General features: G+C 37.5%; 1 protein-coding gene and 1 non-coding gene across 3 annotated transcripts in view; one reads left to right on the top strand and one right to left on the bottom strand.

Annotated features, from left to right (window-relative positions):
* Positions 1-27299, top strand: part of PRORP (protein only RNase P catalytic subunit) — a 123526-nt gene that overhangs the window by 50959 nt on the left and 45268 nt on the right. For both annotated transcript variants that reach the window (XM_065872296.1, XM_065872297.1), the window contains one exon: positions 2267-2374. In XM_065872296.1, the coding sequence (XP_065728368.1) occupies positions 2267-2374 (108 nt within the window). The remainder of the gene's footprint in view (positions 1-2266; positions 2375-27299) is intronic.
* On the bottom strand, positions 1617-1750 carry LOC136119715 (small nucleolar RNA SNORA1). Its single transcript, XR_010655676.1, has one exon. It is a non-coding gene; the product is annotated as a small nucleolar RNA SNORA1 (small nucleolar RNA).

The raw sequence follows: 27299 nt of genomic DNA, 5'->3' as shown, positions 1-27299 counted from the left end.
TTTTTATAGTTTCCATTTTCTGTTTTTTCCTTTCTTTCCATTCATTATAACTATATTTTCCTTTAAATTCTTAAATCTATTTATAGTAGCTACTTTAAATTTCTTGCCTGCTAACTCCAGCGTCTGGACCTGGATTGATTTCTGTTGACTTTCTTTTCTCTTATTTTTTTTAATTTCCTCTCATGTTTATTATTTTTTAAGTTGTATGTTAGACATTGTGAGGGGCATCTTGCAAAGGCTCTGGATTCTATTATCTTCCTCTGGAGGTTATTGATTTTCTGCTTTACCAGACTGTTGAACTTGGTTAGACTTAGAGACTCCAGACTCTGCCACTCTTGCAGTGGATAATAATTGAAATCTTTGTTCGAGTCTTTTAAGTCTTTCATCTGTTGTTTTTTTTTGCTGGGCTCCTTGGAGTCTCCTCCACGCATGTACAGATCAAGAGTTAGCCAAGGATTTGGGCAGATTTATACACAGATTTTTGCAGTTCCCTCTTTTCTAGCATTCTTTCTGTAACTTCCCAGCCTCTCTGGCAGCCTCAAACTCTTCTGATTTCTCAAACCAGTCAGTCTGTGGCTTTCTGCTTGATTTCCAGCTGCCCCTGCCAACCATGCTGACTAGAGAGTGCCCTCTGGCAAAAAGCCACATACAGGCAAATTTCTCCTGCTGCAGTTCACTTATTATCTGGTTATCTGTAAATAGATAACAAACCACCTCAAATGTAGTGGCATTAAACAGAAACAGTCGCCTATTATTATTATTATGATTATATCATCTCATGGTTCTAGGGTTTGACTAAACTGAGTTGTGTGATTTTTGCTTGGTCCTTCTACTGTTGTAATTAAATGAAGGCTAAGGTCATCTTGAAATCTCCCTCACTCTCTAGATCTGATGGTTGGTGTTGGCTTTTGGCTGGAACTCAGTTCGACTGTCAGGTAGAACACCTGTACATGACCCATGACCTCTGCCTGGGTTTTTAATGATGGTTGGGTTCAAAGAGCAGACATCCTAAGAGGGAGAGCCAGATGGAAGCTGTATTGCCTTTTAATACCCAGCCTTGGAAGTCACAGAGTGTCACTTCTGCCACACTCATTCATTGAGGCAGTCACAAAGAAAAGCCTCTATTCAAGAGAAGGGAGTTAGACTCTACCTTTTGAGGGGGGAGGAGTGTCAAAGAATTTTCAGACATGTTTTAAAACCATCAAACCTTCTTTCATATGTTTTGTGCCCTCCAATTTCTGCTTGCTTTTGGTCATTCTCTAGCACCTTCAAATAGTTATTTTTTATATAGAAAATATTATCTGGTAATCCATTACAGACTACTCCATCATTACCAGGAGTGGAACTCCCTCTCCTCCTTTTCTTCCATCCATAGCACTCATCACATTTGACATTTAATATATTAACTTGTTTATTTTGTGTCTCCTTCCATTAAAATACAAGCTCCATTAAGTTGGGCTTTTGTCTCTTTGGTAACTGCTGGGCATATAGGTGGTCAACAAATTTTTTTTCCCCAGAAGTTAAATATAGCAAGCACATTGCTGTTTATTCCTTCATCTTTTCTAATATTGAAAAGCCTTGTTATATCCAGTTTTTACTTATGAGCCTAGCAAAAAATATGTTACATGTCTCATTGTCACCACTGCAATAAAATTACAGTGATGGAAGCAAAACCTGTGTCTCAATGTAGCCACATTAACAATTTATGGACACCATGAACAACAGTGCCCATTTTCAATAGAATGAGGCTTTCAACAAATGTTTGTTGAATGAATGGATGAATTTTCAACTCTTCAAAATAGCCATAAGTAACCAAATCCTCTTGATGACAAGAGAGGAGTACAAGTTATAGAGTCTTGTTTTTTCAACATGGTTGCACTGATAGACTGGCATATCTGAGATTCGCTTCTCCTTGGCTTATAGAACAGGGCATAGAGATTTTGACATTTTATTCTCATCTGACTACCATGTGTGTCAGTGTAGCAGACTAGATAACTGGTTACAGATCAAATGAAATACCATGTGAAGTACTTTGTGAAGTGTAAAACACTATGAGATTATAAGATGTATCAGATAATTACATGCAGTTGTATCTATTAGGCTGGTCTTTTCAGATTTCATTTTGAAAGCATCTGTGTGTGTGTGTGTATTTTTAAGGGATGAATATTTTGACTTACCAGAACAATAATGAAAGTCATAGCAGTGTGTTTATAATAAAGACCTTACTAGGTTCTTGTTAATATTTTATCTGACTTTTCTTTTTTAGGAACTTAAGAGATTTCAGAACTTTGTAAAATACCATCCTCCTTTTGATATTGTCATTGATGGGCTCAATGTTGCCAAAATGTTTCCTAAAGCTCGTGAATCTCAAGTTGTAAGTACAAGTTTTATTTTGTTATTCCAAATCTCTAGAAATATTTATTGTACCCATTTGTGATCTTCCTTGGGTCTCTTAGTTTCCCATTTTACCTTCCTCTAAAAATAAGTTCCCAAAAGTGACCAACCAGTCATCTAAGATTCAGTGTTTTCATCTCTGGCAAGTAAGTGGCTCTTACAGGCAGGACAAGAGTAAGAGATTAAAAAGTCTATGTAATAAAGGGCCAGTTCAGCCCTTTTTATGTAACCTTTAGCTAACCTTCTCCTAGGTCTCTACTCTTTGGGGTTACTCTATCTTGTCCCTGTGGATCACATCCCTCCATTTGAAATTTATCAACATATACTATTAAGAGATATTAATCATAACTCACATTTGTGTTTTTCCAAACATACTATGTTCATAAATTAACCTAAGCAGTTCTTTTTTTTGTAAGGTAATTGTTTGTTCTGTCAATTTCTAAGTGTCCTAGTAGCTTCTAATAGGAATATCATGATTTTTTATAGCACTAGTGAGCAATTATTTTAATCCCCATTTTTACAGATTAGAAAATTAGAAAATTAAGGTCAATTTTGTTCAGTAAATCCTTAGAAAGCAGTCATAACATCAAAAGTTGATTGTAGAGAGTTCCTGGGTTTCAGACTTGTGGCTCTTATTGCTGGCAAGCTATGGCCATTCATCTGTAGTTAAACTATTATTTCTTAAAAATTACTGCCAACTTAAAAGCTTTTTCTCAGAGATGCTACTAGTCCAATTTGACCATTTGTACTCAAAAAAGCTTACAGCTACTAACAAAGGACAAGGTAGATTTATAGAAAATTTTTTGTATGCCTTTCCTTTACGTTTGTGCCTACATTTTTATGGTCAAGTATGTACTTTTTCTCCTTTATTATTAAAAAACACAAAAGTAAGTTGAAAATATTTCTATCTCTTAGGTACCTGAAGGGCCCTTTGAAGCAATAACATTGACAAAAGCAAAGCCAGAATAGGAAGCATGAAATTATTATCACTAATGCATGGTACAGCTCAGAATCAGAAGAGTTCATTCCCATCTAAACTGTGAGAATGAGAAGTTTCCTATTTGTTTACCTTCTATTTGACTTTCAGCTTCACACAAAGCACTAAAAATTGGCTTGCCGGAAATATATAGCCCAAATGGGAATAACTTATGCAGGTACCATGTTGAAGATGATGTAGTAAACACATTCCCTGGCATTGTGGGAGAAAAATGTGCACATTTTTAAAGATTTTAGCATATTTTGGCAGAGAGGCAGAGATCAAATGATGGGCCAGGGAAATCATAGGCATCTGCCACTACTTTTAGCTTTTACTCTTAAAATAATTTAATGTAAGCCATAGTTTATATGACAAGTAATTGTTATTACCCAGCTTTTCAGAGCACTGTTATGTGTGGTAGTGCACTGGCATTATATGTGGGAAATCTCAGCTTGGAGACTCAGAGACGCCACCTGAATAGCATTTTAAATAGCTTTAAAGTAACATTTTAGTTTAGAAATTAAGAATGGGCATTCTGGAACCAGAATTTTTATATTCAATCTACCACTTTTAATTGCTTTCATAGTTTGAGCAAGTTATTTAACCTATCTGTGCCTTAGTTTCCCAATCTGTGAAATAGGCATAATAATAGTACCCATCTCTTAAAGATGTAGTGAAGAATACTTGGCACATACTAAGTACCTAATAGGTGTAACTATTATTGTGATTACTATTCAAAGTAACTTCCCAAATGGAACTGTAATTCTTGCTTTTAGCAAACCCGTTTGGCAGTTTAAGATTTTCTCCTGTTGTGTCATCCATGTCAATGGAGCTAAAAGAAAATACAAATCTCTGCCTTAGTATTAGATTTAGTATTACTGTTTGACTCTAGTTGAGGTACTCAAACAATACTTGATTGAAAATTGAAGCCAGTACCATCAAAAACTTAAGAAAAATTTAAAATTTGATTTTAAGAAATGTTATTTTCTTATGATTATAAAAGTAAGGCCTGGGCTTCCCTGGTGGCGCAGTGGTTGAGAGTCCGCCTGCTGATGCAGGGGACACGGGTTCGTGCCCCAGTCCGGGAAGATCCCACATGCCGCGGAGCGGCTGGGTCCATGAGCCATGGCTGCTGAGCCTGCGCGTCCGGAGCCTGTGCTCCGCGACGGGAGAGGCCATGACAGACAGTGAGAGGCCCGTGTACCGCAAAAAAAAAAAAAAAAAAAAAGTAAGTCCTGTTCCTTGTAGAAAATTTGGAAGTTACAGAAAAGAAAATCATATATAATCCTAACATTCAACAATTATCACTGTCAATGTTTTATTTCCTTGCCGTATTTTTCTATTTTTTTTTACCTAATTGGGCTCCAACTGTGTAAATAATTATATATCTATAATTACAGTTGTTGAAAGCTCTCAGTAAAAATGACATTATAAAAAGAATAGGAGAAATCATGTACTTTTTAAAAATATTTGAGTTGGAAGGACATTTGAAGCATATATAAAATTCAGGAACCCTAATGGGAGGAATAGAGAAATTTGCTAGATAGTAAAAAATACTATTAACATTGTTTAAAAATAAAAACAGGGCTTCCCTGGTGGCGCAGTGGTTGAGAGTCCACCTGCCGATGCAGGGGACATGGGTTCGTGCCCCGGTCTAGGAAGATCCCACATGCTGCGGAGCGGCTGGGCCCGTGAGCCATGGCCGCTGAGCCTGTGCGTCCGGAGCCTGTGCTCTGCAACAGGAGAGGCCACAACAGTGAGAGGCCCGTGTACTGCAAAAAAAAAAATAATAAAAATAAAAAAATAAAAACAAACTGAAAAAAATTGTTTACAATACAGGTGACAAAGGGCTAATTTCGTGACTGTACCAAGGTCTCTTATAAGTCTATAAGAAAAAGATGAACCATGCAGTAGAAAAGTGGCTTAACCCTATTCATAATTCTAGTTATGCAAATTAAAATGTTTGTCTTCCAGACTGGCAGAGATTTAAAAGTTGGTGGTATCCAGTATTTTGAATGGTTTGGAGAGGTAGGGAAGAGAGTATCAGTACAATGTTTTTTTGGTGGGTGATTTGGCAATAACTTTGGATGCCTAAAAGGTTGAAATTCTACTCTTAGAAACGAATATATTCACATTACTATATAAAGTTATGTGTCCAAATATGTTAGTTATAGCATTGTTTGTAAGCAGAAAAGTGTAATCAACCTAAATATCTGTCAACTTAGGACCTGATATATGTTGAAACATCTATTTTAAATGAATGAGGGAGATCTGTATGTACTGATGTGGAACGATACCCAAAGTTAAGTGTAAGAAAAAAGTTGAAGAGCAACAAACTGAATATGGCCCCACTTGTGTTAAAAGCAAACCAAAGGATTACCCATATATAAATGTTTGTTAGGTAAGTTTGTATCTGACTAGAAAATTTCTAGAAATTACACATAAAAACTTAACAATAGTTAACTTTAGGAGTTGGGGATAGAGTATAAGACAATAAGAGGATTTTACTTTTTCATTTATGTTTTTAAAATTTTCTTTACAATGAGTATATATTACTTTAAAATTAAAAAAAAAGTCACCATCAGGAAAAGTAAAAAGGCATTCTTGGTAAATATTCTAAAATAACTGTATCTTATGGATTACCATAATTTTTTAATCATTTCCCTGTTGGTGGGCCTATTAGATTGTTTCTCATTTTTCACCATGGTAAATAATGCTTGGAAGAAGATCTCTGTGCACATTTCAGATGATTTCCTGAGAATGGATTCCCAGAAATAGAACTCTTGAGTCAAAGGGTAAGGATATTTTTAAAGGTCTCACTACATATTGCCAAATTGCTTTCCAAAATGATTGTAGCAATTTATACTCCCACCAACAGTGTATAAAAGTGCCCAAATAGAACACATTTCTTCAAAGTTGCTTATTACATGATTGCCTCAATTATTTAGTTGCATTTGTGCCATGAATCTGCTACGTGAAAAGCGCTGGACAATTTTAACCCAGATTTCTTAGATGAAACGTTTCTAAAATTTGTAAACAAAGTTTAATAAAATAACCCAGAAAGGAAATATTCTTGACCTTCTCATTTGTCCTCGTTCTCTCTCTCCTTTTTTTTTCCTTAACAACTCTATTGAAGTATAATTGCTTTACAATGGTGTGTTAGTTTCCGCTGTATCACAAAGTGAATCAGCTATATGTATACATATATCCCCATATCCCCTCCCTCTCGCGTCTCCCTCCCACCCTCCCTATCCCACCCATCTAGGTGGTCACAAAGCACCGAGCTGATATCCCTGTGCTATGCAGTTGCTTCCCACTAGCTATCTGTTTTACATTTGGTAGTGTATACATGTCCATGCCACTCTCTCACTTTGTCCCAGCTAACCCTTCCCCCTCCCCATGTCCTCAAGTCCATTCTCTATGTCTGTGTCTTTATTCCTGTCCTGCCCCTAGGTTCTTCAGAACCATTTTTTTTTCTTTTTTATCCATATATATGTGTTAGCATATAGTATTTGTTTTTCTCTTTCTGACTTCACTATTTTTGACACACTCTAGGTCCATCCATCTCAGTACAAATAACTCAATTTCGTTTCTCTTTATGGCTGAGTAATATTCCATTATATATATGTGCCACATCTTCTTTATCCATTCATCCGTCAACGGACACTTAGGTTGCTTCCATGTCCTGGCTATTGTAAATAGAGCTGCAGTGAACATCGTGGTACCTGACTCTTTTTGAATTATGCTTTTCTCAGGGTATATGCCCAGTAGTGGGATTGCTGGGTCGTATGGTAGTTCTATTTGTAGTTTTTTAAGGAACCTCCATACTGTTCTCCATAGTGGCTGTATCAGTTTACATTCCCACCAACAGTGCAAGAGGGTTCCCTTTTCTCCACACCCACTCCAGCATTTATTGTTGGCAGACTTTTTGACAATGGCCATTCTGACTGGTGTGAGGTGATACCTCAATGTAGTTTTGATTTGCATTTCTCTAATGATTAGTGATGTTGAGCATCCTTTCATATGTTTGTTGGCAATCTGTACATCTTCTTTGGAGAAATGTCTATTTAGGTCTTCTGCCCATTTTTGGATTGGGTTGTTTGTTTTTTTGATATTGAGCTGCATGAGCTGCTTGTAAATTTTGGAGATTAATCCTTTGTCAGTTGCTTCAATTGCAAATATTTTCTCCCATTCTGAGGGTTGTCTTTTTGTCTTCTTTATGGTTTCCTTTGTTGTGCAAAAGCTTTTAAGTATCATTAGTTTCCATTTGTTTATTTTTGTTTTTCTTTCCATTTCTCTAGGAGGTGGGTCAAAAAGGATTATGCTGTGATTTATGTCATAGAGTGTTCTGCCTATGTTTTCCTGTAAGTTTTATAGTGTCTGGCCTTACATTTAGGTCTTTATTCCATTTTGAGTTTATTTTTGTGTATGGTGTTAGGGAGTGTTCTAATTTCATTCTTTTATATGTACCTGTCCAGTCTTCCCAGCACCACTTATTGAAGAGGCTGTCTTTTCTCCATTGTGCATTCTTGCCTCCTTTATCATAGATAAGGTGACCATATGTGCGTGGGTTTATCTCTGGGCTTTCAATCCTGTTCCATTGATCTGTATTTCTTTTTTTGTGTCAGTACCATACTGTCTTGTTTAGTGTAGCTTTGCAGTATAGTCTGAAGTCAGGGAGCCTGATTCCTCCAGCTCCGTTTTTCTTTCTCAAGATTGCTTTGGCTATTCCGGGTCTTTTGTGTTTCCATACAAATTGTGAAATTTTTTGTTCTAGTTCTGTGAAAAATACCATTGGTAGTTTGATAGGGATTGCACTGAATCTGTAGATTGCTTTGGGTATTTTCACAATGTTGATTCTTTCAGTCCAAGAACATGGTATATCTCTCCATCTGTTTGTATCATCTTTAATTTCTTTCATTGGTGTCTTATAGTTTTCTGTATACAAGTCTTTTGTCTCATTAGGTAGGTTTATTCCTAGGTATTTTATTCTTTTTGTTGCAATGGTAAATGGGAGTGTTTCCTTAATTTCTCTTTCAGATTTTTCATCATTAGTGTATAGGAATGCAAGCGATTTCTGTGCATTAATTTTGTAACCTGCTACTTTACCAAATTCATTGATTAGCTCTAGTAGTTTTCTGGTAGCATCTTTAGGATTCTGTATGTATAGTATCATGTCATCTGCAAACAATGACAGCTCTACTTCTTCTTTTCCAATTTGGATTCCTTTTATTTCTTTTTCTTCTCTGATTGCTGTGGCTAAAACTTCCAAAACTATGTTGAATAATAGTGGTGAGAGTGGACAACCTTGTTTGGGTTTTTTTTTTTTTTTTTTTTTTTTTTGGGGTACGCAGGCCTCTCACTGTTGTGGTCTCTCCCGTCGCGGAGCACAGGCTCCGGATGCGCAGGCTCAGCGTCCATGGCCCATGGGCCTAGCCGCTCCACAACGTGTGGGATCTTCCCGGACAGGGGCACGAACCCGTGTCCCCTGCATCGGCAGGCGGACTCTCAACCACTGCGCCACCAGGGAAGTCCAACTTTGTTTGTTTTTGATCTTAGTGGAAATGGTTTCAGTTTTTCACCATTGAGAACAATGCTGGCTGTGGGTTTGTCATATATGGCCTTTATTATGTTGAGGTAAGTTCCCTCTATGCCTACTTTCTGGAGGGTTTTTATCATAAATGGGTGTTGAATTTTGTCGTAAGCTTTTTCTGCATCTATTGAGATGATCATATGGTTTTTCTCCTTCAATTTGTTAGTATAGTTTATCACATTGATTGATCTGCATATATATTGAAGAATCCTTGCATTCCTGGGATAAACCCCACGTGATCATGGTGTATGATCCTTTTAATGTGCTGTTTGATTCTGTTTGCTAGTATTTTCTCTCTCTTAATACAGTTGCCTTTAAGTGTGCACAAAGGAAAGATTAGGAATCTTAGTTCTAGAGTTTTTCACCTTTGTGTGAAGAAATTTCCAGGTTTTTTTCTGTGGAATAATGTACAGGTCATTTATGTTTTTTCTATGGACCCTCTACATAATATGTGACAAATTCTTCTTGGTCCTTTTCTATTAATGGTCAATTATGTATCCAGCATTGTCCTCTGTAAGTTCATAAATTAGAAAAGACCATTTTTGCATTCATTATTTAGGGAGTACACCTTGATCACTTATCTTGATCTCAGAGCCTACAGTTTAGGGGTGATAGTGACTTAAGGAGCTAAAAATAAGTTCTAGTTGTGAACTTATTCTCTCAATTTTCATATGTACTTTTTTATATTTTAATTTTTTTTGAAATCAGATTATGTCTTATAATTGCTGTCAGTAGAAACTTGCCAGTCACCTTGTAGAGTTGAGACTTACTGGTGGTTGTCATTGCCTGGGAATGTGCACATTTAGCTGTACACAGCTATGTCTGTTCATCTACTTGTGACCTCAGTTGAGTTAGTTGTATTGGCAGCTCCACACGCTGTTTAATTTTAACCTTAATCTTAACTTTAAATATTTGCTGAGGGTTTTCTAACCATGCAGTAAAAGGTGGTGGTAATTGACACATTTCTCAAAATAACGTACAGAATTTTAAAGCAAGGAGAGGTTGTTAAAACCGATTTTTGCAGAATGGCATCATTCATTGAAAGAAAAAGCAATAATCAAATATGAAATGCAGGCAAACCCCCCAGTATTCTTCACTGTTTTTGCTGTTGGTCTTAAAAGTGATACAAAAGTAAAGGTGAAGAACACAGGTTCTCAGGAGAGTAGTATGTATGTTACATGTCATAGAGTTGCTATGGCCAAAAGTAATTCAGAAGAGCCTTTAACTCAGATATGAAGATTCCTATTTAAATGTTACTTGTGATTCTGAAAACATAAATACGGCATGGAACTATATGATTAATATATGATTTTGTTTGTTACTGAAAAAGAAAACTTTTTTGTTTTTTGCTTAAAAGTTATTACTAAATCCATGGCCATCTTGTAGTTTCTGGTGTCTTAATACCATTACAGGATATACTGAATGGAACTGGAGATTTTAAAGTCCCCGACTGGATTTCACTTTTGGCACAGTTTAGGACAAGTAATGTGTCATTTCTTTAGTACCTACATTGAGCTATAATTCATAAGCCATAATATTCATCCTTTTAAAGTGTACAGTTCAGTGAGTTTTAGTACAGTGGGCCCTCTGAATCTGCTGGTTCTGCACCTTCAGATATGGAGGGCCAAGTGTGCCATTTTTGTACAAAGGACTTGAACATCCATGGCTTTTGGTATCTCCCAGGGGTTCTGGAACCAATCCCCACTGGATACTAAGGGACAACTGTATATTTACAGAGTTTTGCAATCATTATTGATATCAAATTCCAGAATATTTTTCATTCCCCTCAAAGTAACCCCATACCCTTTAGTGGTCACTCTCAATTCCCTTCTCCCCTTACCCTTGGTAACCACTAATCTATTTTCTGTCTTCATGGATTTACCTATTCTAGACATTTCATATTTTCACTTAGCATGCTTCCAAATTTCATCCATATTGTAGCATGAATCTGTGTTTCATTACTTTTTAAAAAATATTTATTTATTTATTTGGCTGTGCTGGGTCTTAGTTGCAGCACACAGGATCTTCGTTGCGGCACATGGGCTTCTCTCTAGCTGTAGCACGCGGGCTCTAGAGCGCACGGGCTTAATTGCCCCCCAGCATGTGGGACCTTAGTTCCCTGACCAGGGATTGAACCTGCATCCCCTGCATTGGAAGGTGTATTCCTAACCACTGGACCACCAGGGAAGTCCTAGTACTTCATTACTTTTTTTTGCTGAATAATGTTCCCTTGTATGGATATGCCACGTTTTATTTATCTCTTCATTAGTTTGTGGAGATTTGGATTATTTCCACTTTTTGGCTATTAAGAATAATGCTACTGTGAACACTTCATGTACATGTTTTGTGTGAGCATGTTTTCAGTTCTCTTGGGTATATACCTAAGCAGTGGAATTTCCAGGTCATATGGTAGTTCTCTGTTTAACCTTTTAAGGAACTACCAAACTTCCAAAGCATCTGTACCATTTTACATTTCCACCAGCAGTATATAAGATTCCAATTTCTCCACATCCTTACCAACACTTGTTATTACCAGTCTTTTTTATTATAGCTATCCTAGTAGGTATGAAATGGTATCTCATTGTAGTTTTGATTTGCATTTCCTAATGGTGTATGATGTTGAGCATTTTTCATGTGCTTATTGGCCATTTATATATCTTCTTTGGAGAAATGTCTATTAAAATCCTTTGCTTATTTTTTAATAGCATTACTTGTCTTTTTATTGAGTTGTAATTTTTTCATGTATTCTGAATACTAAGGATTTATCAGATATATGATTTGCAAATATTTTCTCCCATTTGGATTGTCTTTCCAGTCTCTTGATGGTATCCTTTGAAGCACAAAAGTTTTTAATTTTGATGAAGTCCAATTTGTCTTTTTTTTTGCCTGCTGTTGGTGTCCTATCTAAAGAAATCATTGCCTGGGACTTCCCTGGTGGTCCAGCGGTTAAGACTCTGTGCTTCCACGCAGGGGGCTCGGGTTCAGTCCCTGGTTGGGAAACTGAGATCCCACATGCCATGCTGTGCAGCGTGCATGCATGCATCAATCAATCAGTCATTACCTAATCCAGGATTATGAAGATTTATGCCTATCTTTTCTTCTAAAGTTATATAGTTTTAGTTCTTGAATTTATAGTGTCTGCATTTTTTAAAACATCTTTATTGTAGTAAAATTGTTTTACAATGGTGTGTTAGTTTCTGCTTTATAACAAAGTGAATCAGCTATACGTATACATATATCCCCATATCTCCTCCCTCTTGCATCTCTCTCCCACCCTCCCTATCCCACCCCTCTAGGTGGTCACAAAGCACAGAGCTGATCTCCCTGTGCTATGTGGTTGCTTCCCACTAGCTATCTATTTACATTTTAGTGTTTGCATTTTTAGGGAAACAATCTTTTTTTTTTAATTGAAGTATAGTTGATTTACGATGTTGTGTTAGTTTCTGGTATACAGCTAAGTGATTCAGTTATATATGTATATATTCTTTTTCAGATTCTTTTCCATTGTAAGTTATCACAAGATATTCAATATAGTTCCCTGTGCTGTACAGTAGGACCTTATTGTATATCTATTTCATATATAGTAGCTTATATTTGCAAATCCCAGACTCCTAATTTATCCCCCGTCCCTCTTTGGTAACATAAGTTTGTTTTCTATGGCTGTGAGTCTGTTTCTGCTTTGTACATAAGTTCATTTGTATCATTTTTTAGATTCCACATATAAGTGATATCATATGGTATTTGTCTTTGTCTGACTTAGTATGATCATCTCTAGATTCATCCATGTTGCTGCAAATGGCATTATTTCATTCTTTTTTGTGGCTGAGTAGTATTCCACTGTATATATATATACCACATCTTATTTATCCATTCATCTGTCGATGGACACCTAGGTTGCTTGCATGTCTTGGCTAATGTAAGTAGTGCTTCTATGAACATTGGGGTACATGTATCTTTTCAATTTAGAGTTTTCTCCAGATGTATGCCCAGGAATGGGATTGCTGGATCATACGGTAACTCTATTTTCAGTTTAAGGAACCTCCGTACTGTTTTCCATAGTGGCTGCGCCAATTTATATTCCCACCAACAGTGTAGGAGGGTTCCCTTTTAAAGAAGCAATCTTCAGTAGATGGTAAACCAACATAATTTAGAGTATAGTGAGATTTAGACAGGACTAGCCTTGACCCTTTCTAATTCATCTGTTGAACCTTTAGTAAATCTGGGCAAAATAAGACTTGTTACTCACCTTTAGATGTTTTTCAAGTGTTAAGTGTATTCTGCTTTTCAAAAATATTTATTTGGGGCTTCCCTGGTGGCGCAGTGGTTGAGAGTCTGCCTGCCGATGCAGGGAACTCGGGTTCTTGCCCCGGTCTGGGAAGATCCCACATGCTGCGGAGCGGCTAGGCCCGTGAGCCATGGCCGCAGAGTCTGTGCGTCCAGAGCCTGTGCTCCGCAACGGGAGAGGCCACAACAGTGAGAGGCCTGCGTACAGCAAAAAAATATATATATATATTTATTTGGTTGCAGTTTTTCAGAAGAAGAAAGGTTTTGGTTTGTATTTGTATTTTTGAGAAGAGGGAAGGGTTCTGAGTGACTGGCAGGTTAATTATTGATATATAGCTTCCATTTTGAGAAGAACAGTTAGAGCATCTTAGCAGGGAATTACAATGTAGAATCAGTTGCTGTTTATTGAGCAACTGTTACATGCCAGATACTGTTTTAAGATGTGAGGGTATGTCTATAGGCTGATAAATGCTATGAATGCTGGAACATGATTAGGCTGATGGTTGTGTTATCTAAACAAGAAATTCATAGTATATTTTGCATTTTGTTGTCTATTGAGAGTGATTCTTGTGTTTGTGTATGATTCTTTTCTTAAAAATTTACTTGGAATGTAAAAATGGAGAATAATGTTTACCCAAAATACATGGGATAAGAATTTTTTTAAAAAAATTTTAAGTATTGCAAAATGGTTTTGTAACATTCAGTTCTCCAGAACATGTTGTAATTTGGGAGAAACAATGACTAGATTAGAAAGTGTTAGGTATGAACCCTTGTACAGCCCTTGAGCCAGGGGCTGTACATAAGAGCCAACTTATGTAGCACTTAGACTAACATTCCTTTTTCATTACCTGCAAGGTGTAGTGTTTTGGATTTTCTTGAATCTGATTTCTTTTCTTTTAATTTAATAAACTGTGTTTTTGGAGCAGCATGGATTTTTTTATGAACAGCTATCTCTCAACATGTTATTTGGGCTCTTACAAATACTTCTGAAGAAAAGCACTGCATAATGAGAGGTAGAAATTAAATTGTATCCATATGTTTTTAAGCTCAAGTGAGTGAGTAATTGGCACCACCATCCTCCAAGGATTGTAATCTCAACTACTCTTTTTCACTAGCCCCACATCCAGTTGACTGACAAGTTTTAATGGTCATGATTCCCAAATATATCCTGTAATCTAATCACTTCTTTCTATCCCTATTAACATCATCTCTCACCTAAACTGCTAAGTGGCCTCCTTACTTTTTCATCCTTGCCTCATTGACTTTGCAGGATACTTAGGATAAAATCCAAGTTCCTTATCATGGATTCTAGTAATTTTCATCATCTGATCTTTACCTCTGTTTTCAGCCTCATCTCTGGTTTTTTTCTCTTTGCCTTTCACTGAATTATAGACACACTAGAAATTTTCCTGTTCCTCAGACATTCCAAACTTGTTCCTTCCTCAAGATTTTTGTACTTGGTATTCCTTCAGCCTTTAATGTGTTTCCTTCTTCAAACAGTTGGATCATTATCAGCATCTCAAAGATCTTCCCTGATTCTTCTAAAGTAACCCCACTCTGCTCACCCAACCTATGCCTGTATTTTCAGTTACAACAACCTTATTTGTTTCTATGGTGGATTAAAAATGGCCACAGTTTCCTTTCAGTTTCTCTCATCATGAGATGGAGTCTGTTTCCTCATCTCTTGAATCTGGGGTTGCCTTATGACTTGCCTTTTGAATGTAGCAGAAGTGACATTGTGGGACTTGGGCTCAGAAGGCCATGCAGCTATGCTGTTACTCATTAGGAACTACACCTTATGAATAAGCCAAGGTTAGTCTCATTGAGGAGGAGATGCCACATGGAGAAAGAGAGAGGGGCGTGGGGGGAGAGAGAGAGAACTCAGCCTTCCCAACTAAGGCTCCTGATGTGTGCGTAAAGTCATCTGGGACCGACAACCTCCAGGCAGCCTGCCAAATGATTGTGAGCACATGAATGAGCCTAGCCTATACCACATGGAACAGAATAACATCCAGCTGAGCCCAACCCAAATTGCCAACCCATAGTATTGTGAGAAAGTAAGAAGTTTTTTCTTTCTTTTTTTTTTTGCGGTACGTGCGCCTCTCACTGTTGTGGCCTCTCCTGCTGTGGAGCGCAGGCTCCGGACGCGCAGGCCCAGAGGCCATGGCTCACGGGCCCAACCACTCCGCAGCATGTGGGATCCTCCCGGACTGGGACACGAACCCTTGTCCCCTGCATTGGCAGGCAGACTCTCAACCACTGCGCCAGCAGGGAAGCCCAGTAAGAGATTATTTTAATCCAAGTTTTTGAGTGATATATCACACAGCAGTAGATAGCTGATTTAATTCCTTCATAGCACTTAGTATCTATAATTACCTATACATTTCTCTGTTAACTTTGTTACTGTCCTCCATTACAATGCAAATGCCCTGAGATTGAAGATCTTGTGTACCTTGCTTGCTGTTTTATCCTCAGCACTGAGAAAAGGGCCTTGAACATCGTAAGTGCTCAGGAGATGCTTAGTGAATGACTGAAAGAATGAACAAATGGATATACAGTAATTCATATAACCTGTTAGAAATAACTTATCTCCTTTTCAGGATTAACTGAAAACTTCTTGAATTTTATTCTTGGCAGCTTACTTCACGCAGTAGCTATGTGACCTAGGCCAAGTTACTTAACCTCCTGGTTCCTATGTGATGATTAAATGAGCTAATCCTTGATAAGCACTATTGCAGTGCCTGGCACATAGTCCAATAAATGCAAAAGAAAGGGCTTCCCTGGTGGCGCAGTGGTTAAGAATCCCCCTGCCAATGCAGGGGACACATTGCCAATGCCAATGTAGGAATTCTAAAGTCTTAGTTGGTTTTACTACAGTGAGAGAAAAATGGAGGAAGAAAGGGTATTAGCCATTAAAAGTCATTTGAAAAAAAAAAAAAAAGAGAAAAAGAAAAAAAAAGTCATTTGGCAGTAGCATTTACTTGGCAGTGAGTTCTCATTTTTTTCCTGCCACCCAAGTTATTTTATTTCTTTCTGTTGATTTACACAACCTCTTGTAAATGTTTCAATACCATAAAGAACCTAAAATAAAATAAACTATGCTCGATGGGTTTTTTTGTGTTTGTAAATCCTGGGCATATTTTTTTTTGCCCAAACTATAGAAATGTTTGGAGTTTGACACCAGCTATGCTTGAAATTATGTTTCAATAATGTTATGGTAGCAAGGAAACTCCTTACTATGTTTGCAAGGGCAAATGTTAGATTAAGTGAAATTTTTATTACACCTTCTTAACTTTTAATACTCTTCTCCATATAATTGTTTCTCGTGCTTAAAGACTAGCTCTTAAGGGCTGACTTAAGAGGTAGAAGGTCTTGTAACTGGGTCTCAAAACTTGGGGGTCATGCTGCTTTTATTGCCTTCAAAGAAGGCTGTCCCCATGTCTACTCTGAGAAGGTGTTTGAGTAATTTTTTTCTTATATTGAAATCTAGAATCAAAAACTTGTCATTGTTCCCAGTTTACTTTCATACATTTTGTTGATTACTAATGATTGGAAATAAGTGATTGGAGGTTATGTCTAAGCATTTTAATTTTAGTTAACTACTTATCAATAGTTTCTTTCCAGTGGATTTTTAAAAGTGGTTCTTTCAGTGTTTTTAAGGCTAGGGGTTACAGGAACAATTATTAATCCAGTTATTCCATGTTAAACTCTAATCCAGGAAGGGACTTCATTTTTTACTTTCTAGAATTATATATATTTATGAGTACTTATTACATTTCTTTAAAAAAAAACTCACATATTTTTAAAGATAAGAAAATTTAAAATCTTTAAACTTAACCACTAGTGTTTCTGCTATACTTTAGAATATTGATTCTCAAACTTTAGTATGCATCAGAATCACCTAGAGGGCTTGCTAAAACAGGATTTCTGGCCCTGCACCCCGAGTTCCTGATTCAGAAGGTCTGGGGTAGAGCTGAGAATTTACATTTCTTAAAAGTTCCTAGGCGAGAGAGAGTCATGGACATATACACACTAACAAACGTAGTAAGGTAGATAGCTAGGGGGAAGCAGCCGCAAGGCACAGGGATATTAGCTCGGTGCTTTGTGACAGCCTGGAGGGGTGGGATGGGGAGAGTGGGAGGGAGGGAGACGCAAGAGGGAAGACATATGGGAACATATGTATATGTATAGCTGATTCACTTTGTTATAAAGCAGAAACTAACACACCATTGTAAAGCAATTATACCCCAATAAAGATGTTTAAAAAAAAAAAAAAAGTTCCTAGGTAATGCTGATGCTGCTGGTTTGGGGACCACGTTTTGAGAACCACTATTGCATAAAAACGTTTGCTCAGAAGTGTACTCATACTGCTTTACTAAAACAAGCAATTGTATAAGTCAGATACTCAAAACTATTAGAAGTCTAAATGATTCTTAGATTAGGAATCTATTTTTTAAACTAAATATATGAAACTCATTTTAAAGTACTAAAACCTGTTCCTAAGAATAATATACTTCTTCCACTTTCAGAATAGAAGTTTGTCATGTTTCCATAACCAACAGTTACGTTATCAAGTAGTTATATTAGCATTATGATGGCTAAAGTTACCTAGAGTATGACTTTTAAAAAACTATGTTAAATAGCCCAAAGAGAATATGTTAAATGGAGAAAACCTGAGACTGAAAGTAATTATATGGAGTATCAAACCAATGGAATTGCATGTTTCTTTATAGTGCATCTGAAATAATCACCCAAATAAGTCACTGTTAGTATGTATTCAGAAGCCTGAAGATTTTTTTTTTTTAATCAGTGGAAACCATAAACTTGGACTGTGAATCTTAAGGCAACTCATCTGGTGGCAGCATTTAAGTCCTATTTCATTTGGGTTCAGGAAGAGCTTATAAGAATTCTCTAATCTATAAGTTTATTACATGGGGGGGGGGTAGACCTAATCTTGACTCCTTATGTTTAAAATAGTTACATCTAGCTAGTCAAGGGTGACTCCCCCCCCCACCGCCAAATGACATAGGGAAATAAATAAGCATTAATGGATGATGCCAATCCAGAATTCACTGAAGAACACAAAAAATGGTTCTTGGGTTTTTTTCTTACTATTTAGCTTTCATGACATGATGTCAGGGAAGTCACATTGCCCTAGGTCAAATAATGCCAAACTGACTAGATGCTTCCTTCCATCCATGTGCCATTCCACCCATTTCACCTGCTTGACACTTGTAAGAGTTCTGTCTTGTCATGCCACTGCTGGAATAGTCTACACCACTCAGAATTATTCTTACATGTACCAATAGCTAATGAAGTGAATGATCAGCTGTTGGATAAGTGGGTTTTTAGTAAAGTGATCAAAGAAGTAAGTAGAAAGACTTTGAAGGGAGTCAGGCAAAGTTTCTGTAATGAATTTGGCCTCATATCCTTTTCTTTCCAAATATCCCCAAAAGGTATACTCTGTGTAGTGTTTGAAACATTTTCCCAATTGCATTAGTCAACTGATTGGCTATCTTCAAACAGCATTGTTAGGAAAACAGCATTGCCAAGCTCCCGAATCTGTTTTCTCTCTGGCAAAATCTTAATGGCAAGTTGATCCTCCTCTTGATGTGTCACTGATAATTTTTGTGTGATAACTAGGGTGTGTTGAGATTGTGAATCATTATTGTGTGTACTTTGCTTCTATGACAGTATTTCAAAATACGCTTCTCGGGAATGTGGTAGGTAGAGTGAAAGTATAATACTCACTTTAACTAAAAATTTTAAAAAATATTTGTTAAGTCTGACAAGCAGCAATTCCAGAGTGAGTAGTAAATTTACTTAAGCATGTTTTTGAATCTATATAAATTATTCTTACTTAATTATTATTACAATGGTACCACTTTATTCATCATTAATTTTGTTAAAATGCTTATTTTAAGATAAAATTTTCCTTTTAAAACAGTTTCTATTTCAGACCTACCTAATTAGCTATGTTTTTTAGCTTTTAAAAAAGAATGTTGTACCAGTAGGGAATTTTGTAGTGCCAGAAGTGAGGAAGTGCTTACAAAAACACACAATTATGGAGGTATGTCAAAGGAACATGGGAGTGAACAGAAAGCTTGTAATTGCCAAAGCTAAACTAAGTGAACAGCAAAATAAAGTAATATTAGATTATAACCCAAAGTATAAAATAAATATCCATGAGTTCATACTACTATAAATAAATGATTAAATAAATAACTAAGTGGCGGAGAACAGACACATTACTGGAGCAGAAGAATTCCAAATAATTAGTGTAAATACTCTGCCCCCAGAGAGGCAGAGCATAACTGCCCCCTCTTTAAGTGTGCACTGCACACCGACTTCCTTCCAAAGATTACAGTATGAAAAGGGGGAAAAAGAATAACTTCACAGTGGAGAGACTTGACAAACACTTCCTCAGCCAGACGATCAAAGTTAACATCAACAGTGATAAGTCATGTTGATAGTGTCTACTTTTGCTATGATGTTGTGGGAGTGGCATTTTACCTCTGTGGTCTTCCTCCTACAAACCTATGACCCCAGTCTAATCATGAGAAAAGCATCATATAAATCCCAGTTGGGGGACATTCTACATAATACCTGACCAGTACTCCTCAAAAAACTGTCAAGGTCATCAAAATCAAGGAAAGTCTGAGAAACTGTCACAGCCAAGAGGAGTCTAATGAGACATGACAACTAAATGTAATGTGGTATCCTGGATGGGATGCTATGACAGAAAAAGGACAGGAAGTGAAAACTAAGGGAATCTGAACAAAGTATGAGCTTTGGGTAATGATAATGTATCCATGCTGGTTCATTAATTGTGACAAATGTACCACACTAACAGAAGATATTGATGACACAGAAAACTAGGTACAGGGCACATGGGAACTCCCTGTACTATCTTTGTAGCTTTTGGCTAAATCTAAAACTATTCTAAAATAAAACCTTTTTCTTTGAAGGAAAAATGCTATCCCCCTTTTTGATTATTGAGGGTAATAAAAAGGAAAGGTTAGTGTTTTTTCTACTTTTACTCCATTTCTCAAAATCAAGTAATACTTGTTTCTGCCACGTAGTGTAACAGTTTTGCCCAGTCAGCTTTGGTTTTTCTTTTTTTTCCAGAGGTTAATCTTGTTTGTGGTTTGCCTGTTGTGGAAGATCAGCATGTATTTTGGATATTCTTTTTCCTCTTCTGCCTCCTTAGCAGTGGCGTAGGAAGGGTACAGGTCAAAGGAGAAACTGAAATAATAGCATAACTTGTTCAGAGCAGCTCTCCTATTCTTGTGTCTCAAGTAATCAAAAAGTGGTTGTTACCCAACTGATAACACTGGTTACCTCCAAAGGAAATAGTTATATAGATTGTTGGTTTTCATTATGATGCATTTGTGTAGTGTTAGAATTTTTTTAAATAATGAACTCATATTTCTTTTATAATCTGGAAAATAATCGGGGTTTATTTTTAGAGTCAGTGGAAATGCAGAGAAAAGAACTTACCCTTTCTGTGGTTTGAAATGCTTTAGAACTTAAAACCTTTTTTCCACACTTGATACACTGAACACTTTTGGTTATTTTGCATCAATTTTGTTTAGCTCTACCTGTGTTTTTCACTAGTTTAGCTGTATTAGTGAAACGGACACATCTGCCCAATTATTTTATGTAACTGCAAGATTACATTTAGCATTTAAAGATTACTTGGAATTCTCTGATGATTGTCTCGTGTGTAAGATTTCTCTTTAGCAAGGTTATAAATATATTATAGGTAGAGATCACTTTTTATGTATTTCTCTTAAAAAGACATGCAGTTATTTTGGTGTGTTGCTGTAGAAGGAATAGGTAGGAATCTTTCCCACTGTTTCTTTGTTCTGCTGCTTTTCCGTGCTGTCCTGAGACTTGATTTCTTTCTTTTTTTATATCCATTGGGTTTTCTATTCTGTACCTGCTGAGCCTTACACCCTGAGATTACTTATCTTTTGTGTCCTTTTTCTCTCCTTTAATTCACCAACATAGACCTGTCAACTCAAGGAAACCCTTCTCCAGATTTTCATGGGATATGGCATGTTCTCAAAATGAGAGTGCCCCTGTGGCCACTAACCTGTGTGCTTTCCAGCTCCGGAAGGGAGCAGCTCCACTCTCTTTATCACCGCACTGCCACTCCCCCCACTCCCCCCTACCCCCCGCCCCCCCAAAACAAAAAAAGCTCTTGCTACCCATTTAGAAATTAAGATATTCTAAGTTTGAATAGAAAGAATAAGTAAAACATTGATAGAGCTTTATTTACATTTATTTGTGTCACCTTAGAAACCATAAAATATGTCCTTTTGTCCTCTCCAAGTGTTTTTTTAAATTTAATTAATTAATTAATGGCTGCGTTGGGTCTTCATTGCTGTGCACGGGCTTTCTCTAGTTGTGGTGAGCTGGGGCTACTTTTCCTTGTGGTGCGCGGGCTTCTCGTTGCAGTGGCTTCTCTTGTCGCGGAGCATGGGCTCTAGGTGCACGGGCTCAGTAGTTGTGGCTCGTGGGCTCTAGAGTGCAGGCTCAGTAGTTGTGGCACATGGGCTTAGTTGCTTCACAGCATGTGGGATCTTCCCGGACCAAGGCTCGAATCTGTGTCTCCTGCATTGGCAGGTGGATTCTTAACCATTGTGCCACCAGGGAAGCCCCTCTCCATGTGTTCTTATTTTTATTTCAGTATAACATGCACAAGACAACCAAACATTTATTTTATATAACTCAAAACCAAAAGGGGTTTGTTTTAGTATAACATTTTATTTGATGAAGTTTAAATACAGCATAGCCACTTTCTAATAAAATTGGTATCTTCTACAAATCAACAAAAATAAGCTTAATTATCTATGCCCAAGATCAGTTCAACAAACGTTAAGTGACTGTTATGTGGTTGTGGAAATGGCCATGTGGCCTTTGCCCTTAGGAAACTTACAACCTAGAGGATGTGACAGATACATCTATCTATCTATATCATAGATATATATATCACTCATATATATATCTATATATATGAGGGGAAATATTAACACCGTAAATAAAGTATAGATAAGGAGATTAGGGAAAGGCTTCATGAACAAGGTGGCATTTGCGATGAATCTTCATCAGGCTGAGTTAGTGGAGAGGATGTTGTAAGCAGAGGCAATGATTTTAGCCATAAGTATTCAGAGGCAGAAAATAAAGGCATACTTGAAGAATAGTAGGCCACTAATAGCTGGAGCATAGCTTACTTGTTTGGTATTAGTAGCTAGTAGTGCTTGTATGGTAGGGTTGGTTGTGGCTATCGTTTGGAGTACCTGGAATACCATGTTGAAGAGTTAGAATTTTCTTTCAGTCATTCAGCAGCTAGTTTGGGGATACAGTGGTAAATAAAAACAGACATGACCCTTGCCCCCGTGGAGTTTATAGCCTGACATTAATATAATAATCATAGAAATACATGTAAAATTGCAGTTATGATAAGTAGTACCAAACAAACAACGAAAAAAGGTACATGGTGCTATGAAGGCATTTAAGAAAAAGAACTTGAGCTAGACAAGGAGATCAGGGAAAATTTCCTTGAAGAAATGGCAAGTGAGTTGAGATCAGAGGGATGAGTAGGCTTTAACTAAGTAAAGAAAGGTAACAAAGAAGGATGGAAAGAGTGTTTTAGGTAGAGAGAAGAGCATGTGCAACGGCCTTTGGGGTAGGGTCAGGGGAGGAACATGGCACATATGAGGGACTGAAAGGTTGGGGTGGTAGGAGCCTAGGGGCCAGACCTTGTAGACTTTAAGGACTTGTGTCTTTATCCTAAGAGTGATAGGAAGCACGGAACTGACATAATCAGGCTCTCATTTTTGAAAGTAGAATTCTAGCTGTAGTGTGAAGAATGGATCTGTGATTTCTAGTCAACATGGTTCCATAAATTCATATGTTGATGTACCACCTCTGCACCAAATACATACCAATGATAGATGAAATATAGAAACAGAAAAACAAAAAGATACATCCAACCCCCAAAACAAAACATTAGAAACATAAAATCTTGAGTAGAGCCAAAATCACAGGCTTGCTTCATCCTGAGTCCCAGTAGAGGCATAGAGGCAGGTTATTCAACTCCTTTGGGGTAGTAAAGACTAAAAGTGTGCCATGTGAGATGCGGGCAAAGGCAGATTTATTGCTTAAAGCTATAGGGCAAGAGCAAGGCTCCTCAAAGTGGCAGAGGAGGCTGGGGCAAGAAAAAAACCTTTTCGTTACCATTTGAAGTTACGACCTGTAACTAGCTGCAAGCCCCAGGAGTAAAGGCAAGAAATAGCCTGGCAGTGCACCAGTCTCAACAAAGGACTCGGGAACTAAGGAGGCGAGTACTCCCAACACTTTTAAGCAAGGATTAGATCAGCATAGAGGAAGTCAAGAAGAGAGAAAGTGTTAAAGAGGAAAAAGAACAAACAAAAACTCTAACTTGAAATGCAAATGACTCTGCAAACCAAAATTTTAAAATGTGAACAAATTAATGCAAAGATAAGCAACCAACAAAATCAATTAAGTCATAAATTTACAGTAGTGGTTACAGGGCAGGAGGCAGTATAGGGGTAGGGAAAAAAGAAAGCATTATTGTGGGATCATATGAAATCATGTGTGTGAAACTTTTGTAAATTGTAAAGTACTGTAGAATCTTTCATTCACTAAATTTTTTTTTAATTTTAAAAAGATAAATTTACAGATGAAATTAATTCGATGAAAGTTTCAAATATTTTAAAGCGAGTATGTTTAATATGCTCAGATCAAATAAATATATTCCATTTAAGACAAGCAAGAGAATATGACACAAAAACAGGCAGAAATGAAACAGGAACAGATGGATGTTTAAAAAGAATCGGATATCTTGAATGAAAAATAGTCATTGAAATAATGAATTCAGTAGACACGATAAACTCTAGACTGGCTACAATGAAAGAATTTATGAATTGCAAGTTGGTACTGAGAAATTCACCTAGAATGAAGCACAGAAAGACAGATTTAGAGAGGGAGAGACAAGTAGGAAGTGGATGAATCTTCAAATATTTAGGAAATGAAACTGAGAGAATCTCATAATGAGCTACATGGAAGTGTATGAATTAGAGAAAGCAGCCAAGGACAACACCAAGGCGTGGGCTCATTTAACTAGATGGATGGTGATGCCATTTCCTGAGAGAGGTTGGAAGAAGTTTGGAGGGAAAATCATGAGTCTGTGTGCCTTAAGATGTGCTGAGTTTGATGCCTTTGGGGTATCTAAAAGGAGATATCTAATAGTTGGGAATATAGGCCTAGAGTTCAGAAGAAGGATCTGTGCACTTCTACCTCTGTGTAGAAGTGGCCAAGCTTGCGAAGAAGATGGAGGAGTGGCTGCAGAGCTTGGAGGTAAACTAGAAGAGTGTGTTATTACAGCAGTCAAGGGAACAGTGTTTCAAAAGGAGGCAGAGGTTAGCATTTTTAAATATTGCAGAACTATCATGGCGAACGAGGATCAGGAAACGTCATTGGATACTGTGATATGGAGATCATTGGTGACCACAGAGTGAGCTATGGAGGTGGAAGGAAGGGACCAGCAGCCAAAATGAAGTGAGTTGAGGGGTTTATAGGAAAAACACACTTCTCTGTGTCTCCCTTTTACTACTCACATAGAACATCCCACACTTCACTTCTCATACCAGATGTATGGGTTTTCCACACATCTAGCATTCTCTGCACCAGCAGCTGGGTGTGCTACAGTTGAATTTAATTCTAACACCAACTGGAGTTAGTGCAGACTGCATAGGTTAAGGGCCCAGTCCCACAAGATTCCCCATACCCCTTGGACACCAACTGCTAGTCCCAGGTTGTCACCTGTACTTCTGACTGACCAGCTATAATTAAGAGGTGCCCATGACCCCGCCTCAAGTTCTGTCATTTGCTAGAATGGCTCGCAGAACTCAAGGAAACACTTACGATTACTGGTTTATCATATTAAAGGATGTGATAAAGAATACAGATGAACAGCCAGGTGAAGAGATATTTCCAAGTATGGAGGGTTCTGAGTGCAGGAGCTTCCATCCCCGTGGTGTTGGAGTGTGCCACCCTCCCTGCACCTAGATGTGTTCATCAGCCCAGAAACTTTCCAAACCCCGTCTTCTAGGATTTTTATAGAGGCTTCATAACATAGGCATGATCGATCATTAACTCAGTTTCTAGCTCCTCTTCCCCTCCTGGAGGATGGAAGTGGGCTGGGGCTGAAAGTTTCAAGCTTCTAAACGTGGCTTGTCTTCCTGGTGACCAGCCCCCATCCTGAAGCTATCCAGGAGCCCCCCCTCATTAGAACAAAAGACATGCCTAACACCCTGGAAATCCCAAGGGATTTAGGAGCCCTGTTTTAGGAACTGGGATCAAAGACCAAATATTAGAACAAAAGATGACCTTAGTACCCTTATCACTTCGGAAATTACAAGGGTTTTTGGAGCTCTGAATAACTAGAAAAATGTTCCTATTTATAAAGTGTAAATTGAGTCTCTGTTAATTATTTCTCAAAAATGAACATTTTCCTATGTAAATTTATTTAGTTAGTTAGTTGCACCCAGTCTTAGTTGCGGCTCGCGGGCTCCTTAGTTGCGGCTTGCCAGCTCCTTAGTTGTGGCAGGCAGGCTCCTTTTTTTAAATTGTGGCTCGAGAGCTCCTTAGTTGTGGCATGCATGTGGGATTTAGTTCCCTGACCAGGGATTGAACCAAGGCCCCCTGCATTGGGAGCGTCGGGTCTTAACCACTACGCCACCAGGGAAGTCCCTCATTCTCTGCTTTCAAATGGTGTCTTTCATTCAGAAAGTGGATGAGGAAAAGCCCCAGGTCATATAAAATATATCTGATTTCAGATACATCTGGTGGTTTTTATTTTTAACTTCTAGCTTGTGGGTCTTGACCAACCCATAGGGAAGACTTAGACTGGGAAGTCAGCAAGAGTGACAAGAATAGCTAGTATTCTGACAGTGGCAGAATTTTGCAGGAAGAGGCTCATGGTTGGTAGGTATTAATTATCTTGAAAAATCAACACATGTGACTAGCTAGAAATACCTGAAATGTTGCCTACTTTAGATATTGGATAAATAGATTGATTTAGATTTCTGGAAGACTAAGACATGCCTACTGAGTTTCTGATAAAAAGAGCAAAACAGTTCCCCTCCTCCAGTTTTCTTCAGCAAAGCAAGTCACTATAGGCTTCATGCCCACATCACATTGCATCTTAATGGACAATGATATATGTAAAGGACTGGCTCGGTTGCCACAGTGGAACTGATGAACATTTCTTAGTGGGTGTATAACACTGGAAAGATTATTTTTAATGTTTTTCGTAGATACCTGTTTTATTCATACTTCGCAATCGCCTTGTTCATTTATTTGTTTTTGTTTTCTAACAGTTTCCCACCTCCCAAGAATGTAAGTTCCATGAGAGCAGGGACCTTACCCCTTTTGTTCACTGCTATATTCCCAGCACTTAAAACCATGCCTTGCACATAATGGCTGCTCAATAAGTATTGTCAGAAGAATGAATGATTATCTTTACAGATTCATCAATAGACAGATAATCATCAGCCAAGAGTATCTTATCCCCAGTACATCTGCTCTGTATGCTTTAAAGACCGTCAGTGCAGCTAATGATAAAAACTACACACTATCCTTTACTCATCACTTGTCAAAATATTCATTTGTTTCTTTTTTTCAATCATCTTTCAATTAAGAGGAAAACACGGGGTGTTTCAAAGAATACTGTCTGTCAGGGAAGCAGGATACTACTCAGATCTAGGAGTAGGAAAATGATAAAAGCCAAAATGGAAAACCTATATTATTTTATATTTTTGGAAAAGAGTTATGTACTGTTTCTTTCCTTTTATAAATTGCCATTCATCAGCCAGCCTGAATAATGAAATTTTAGGACTTTACTCCAGAATAATATCCCAGTACACTAGTTCAGTTATATAGTAACAGATTTTCTCAGAAGCCCTGAAATAATATTGAGTCAATTCTCATTAAGATTTTATTTTCTAGAATTAAACAGAG

This window comes from Phocoena phocoena, chromosome 2 (assembly GCF_963924675.1).
Source record: "Phocoena phocoena chromosome 2, mPhoPho1.1, whole genome shotgun sequence".
Taxonomy (NCBI): Eukaryota; Metazoa; Chordata; class Mammalia; order Artiodactyla; family Phocoenidae; genus Phocoena; species Phocoena phocoena.
This window is presented reverse-complemented; position numbering and strand designations above follow the sequence as displayed.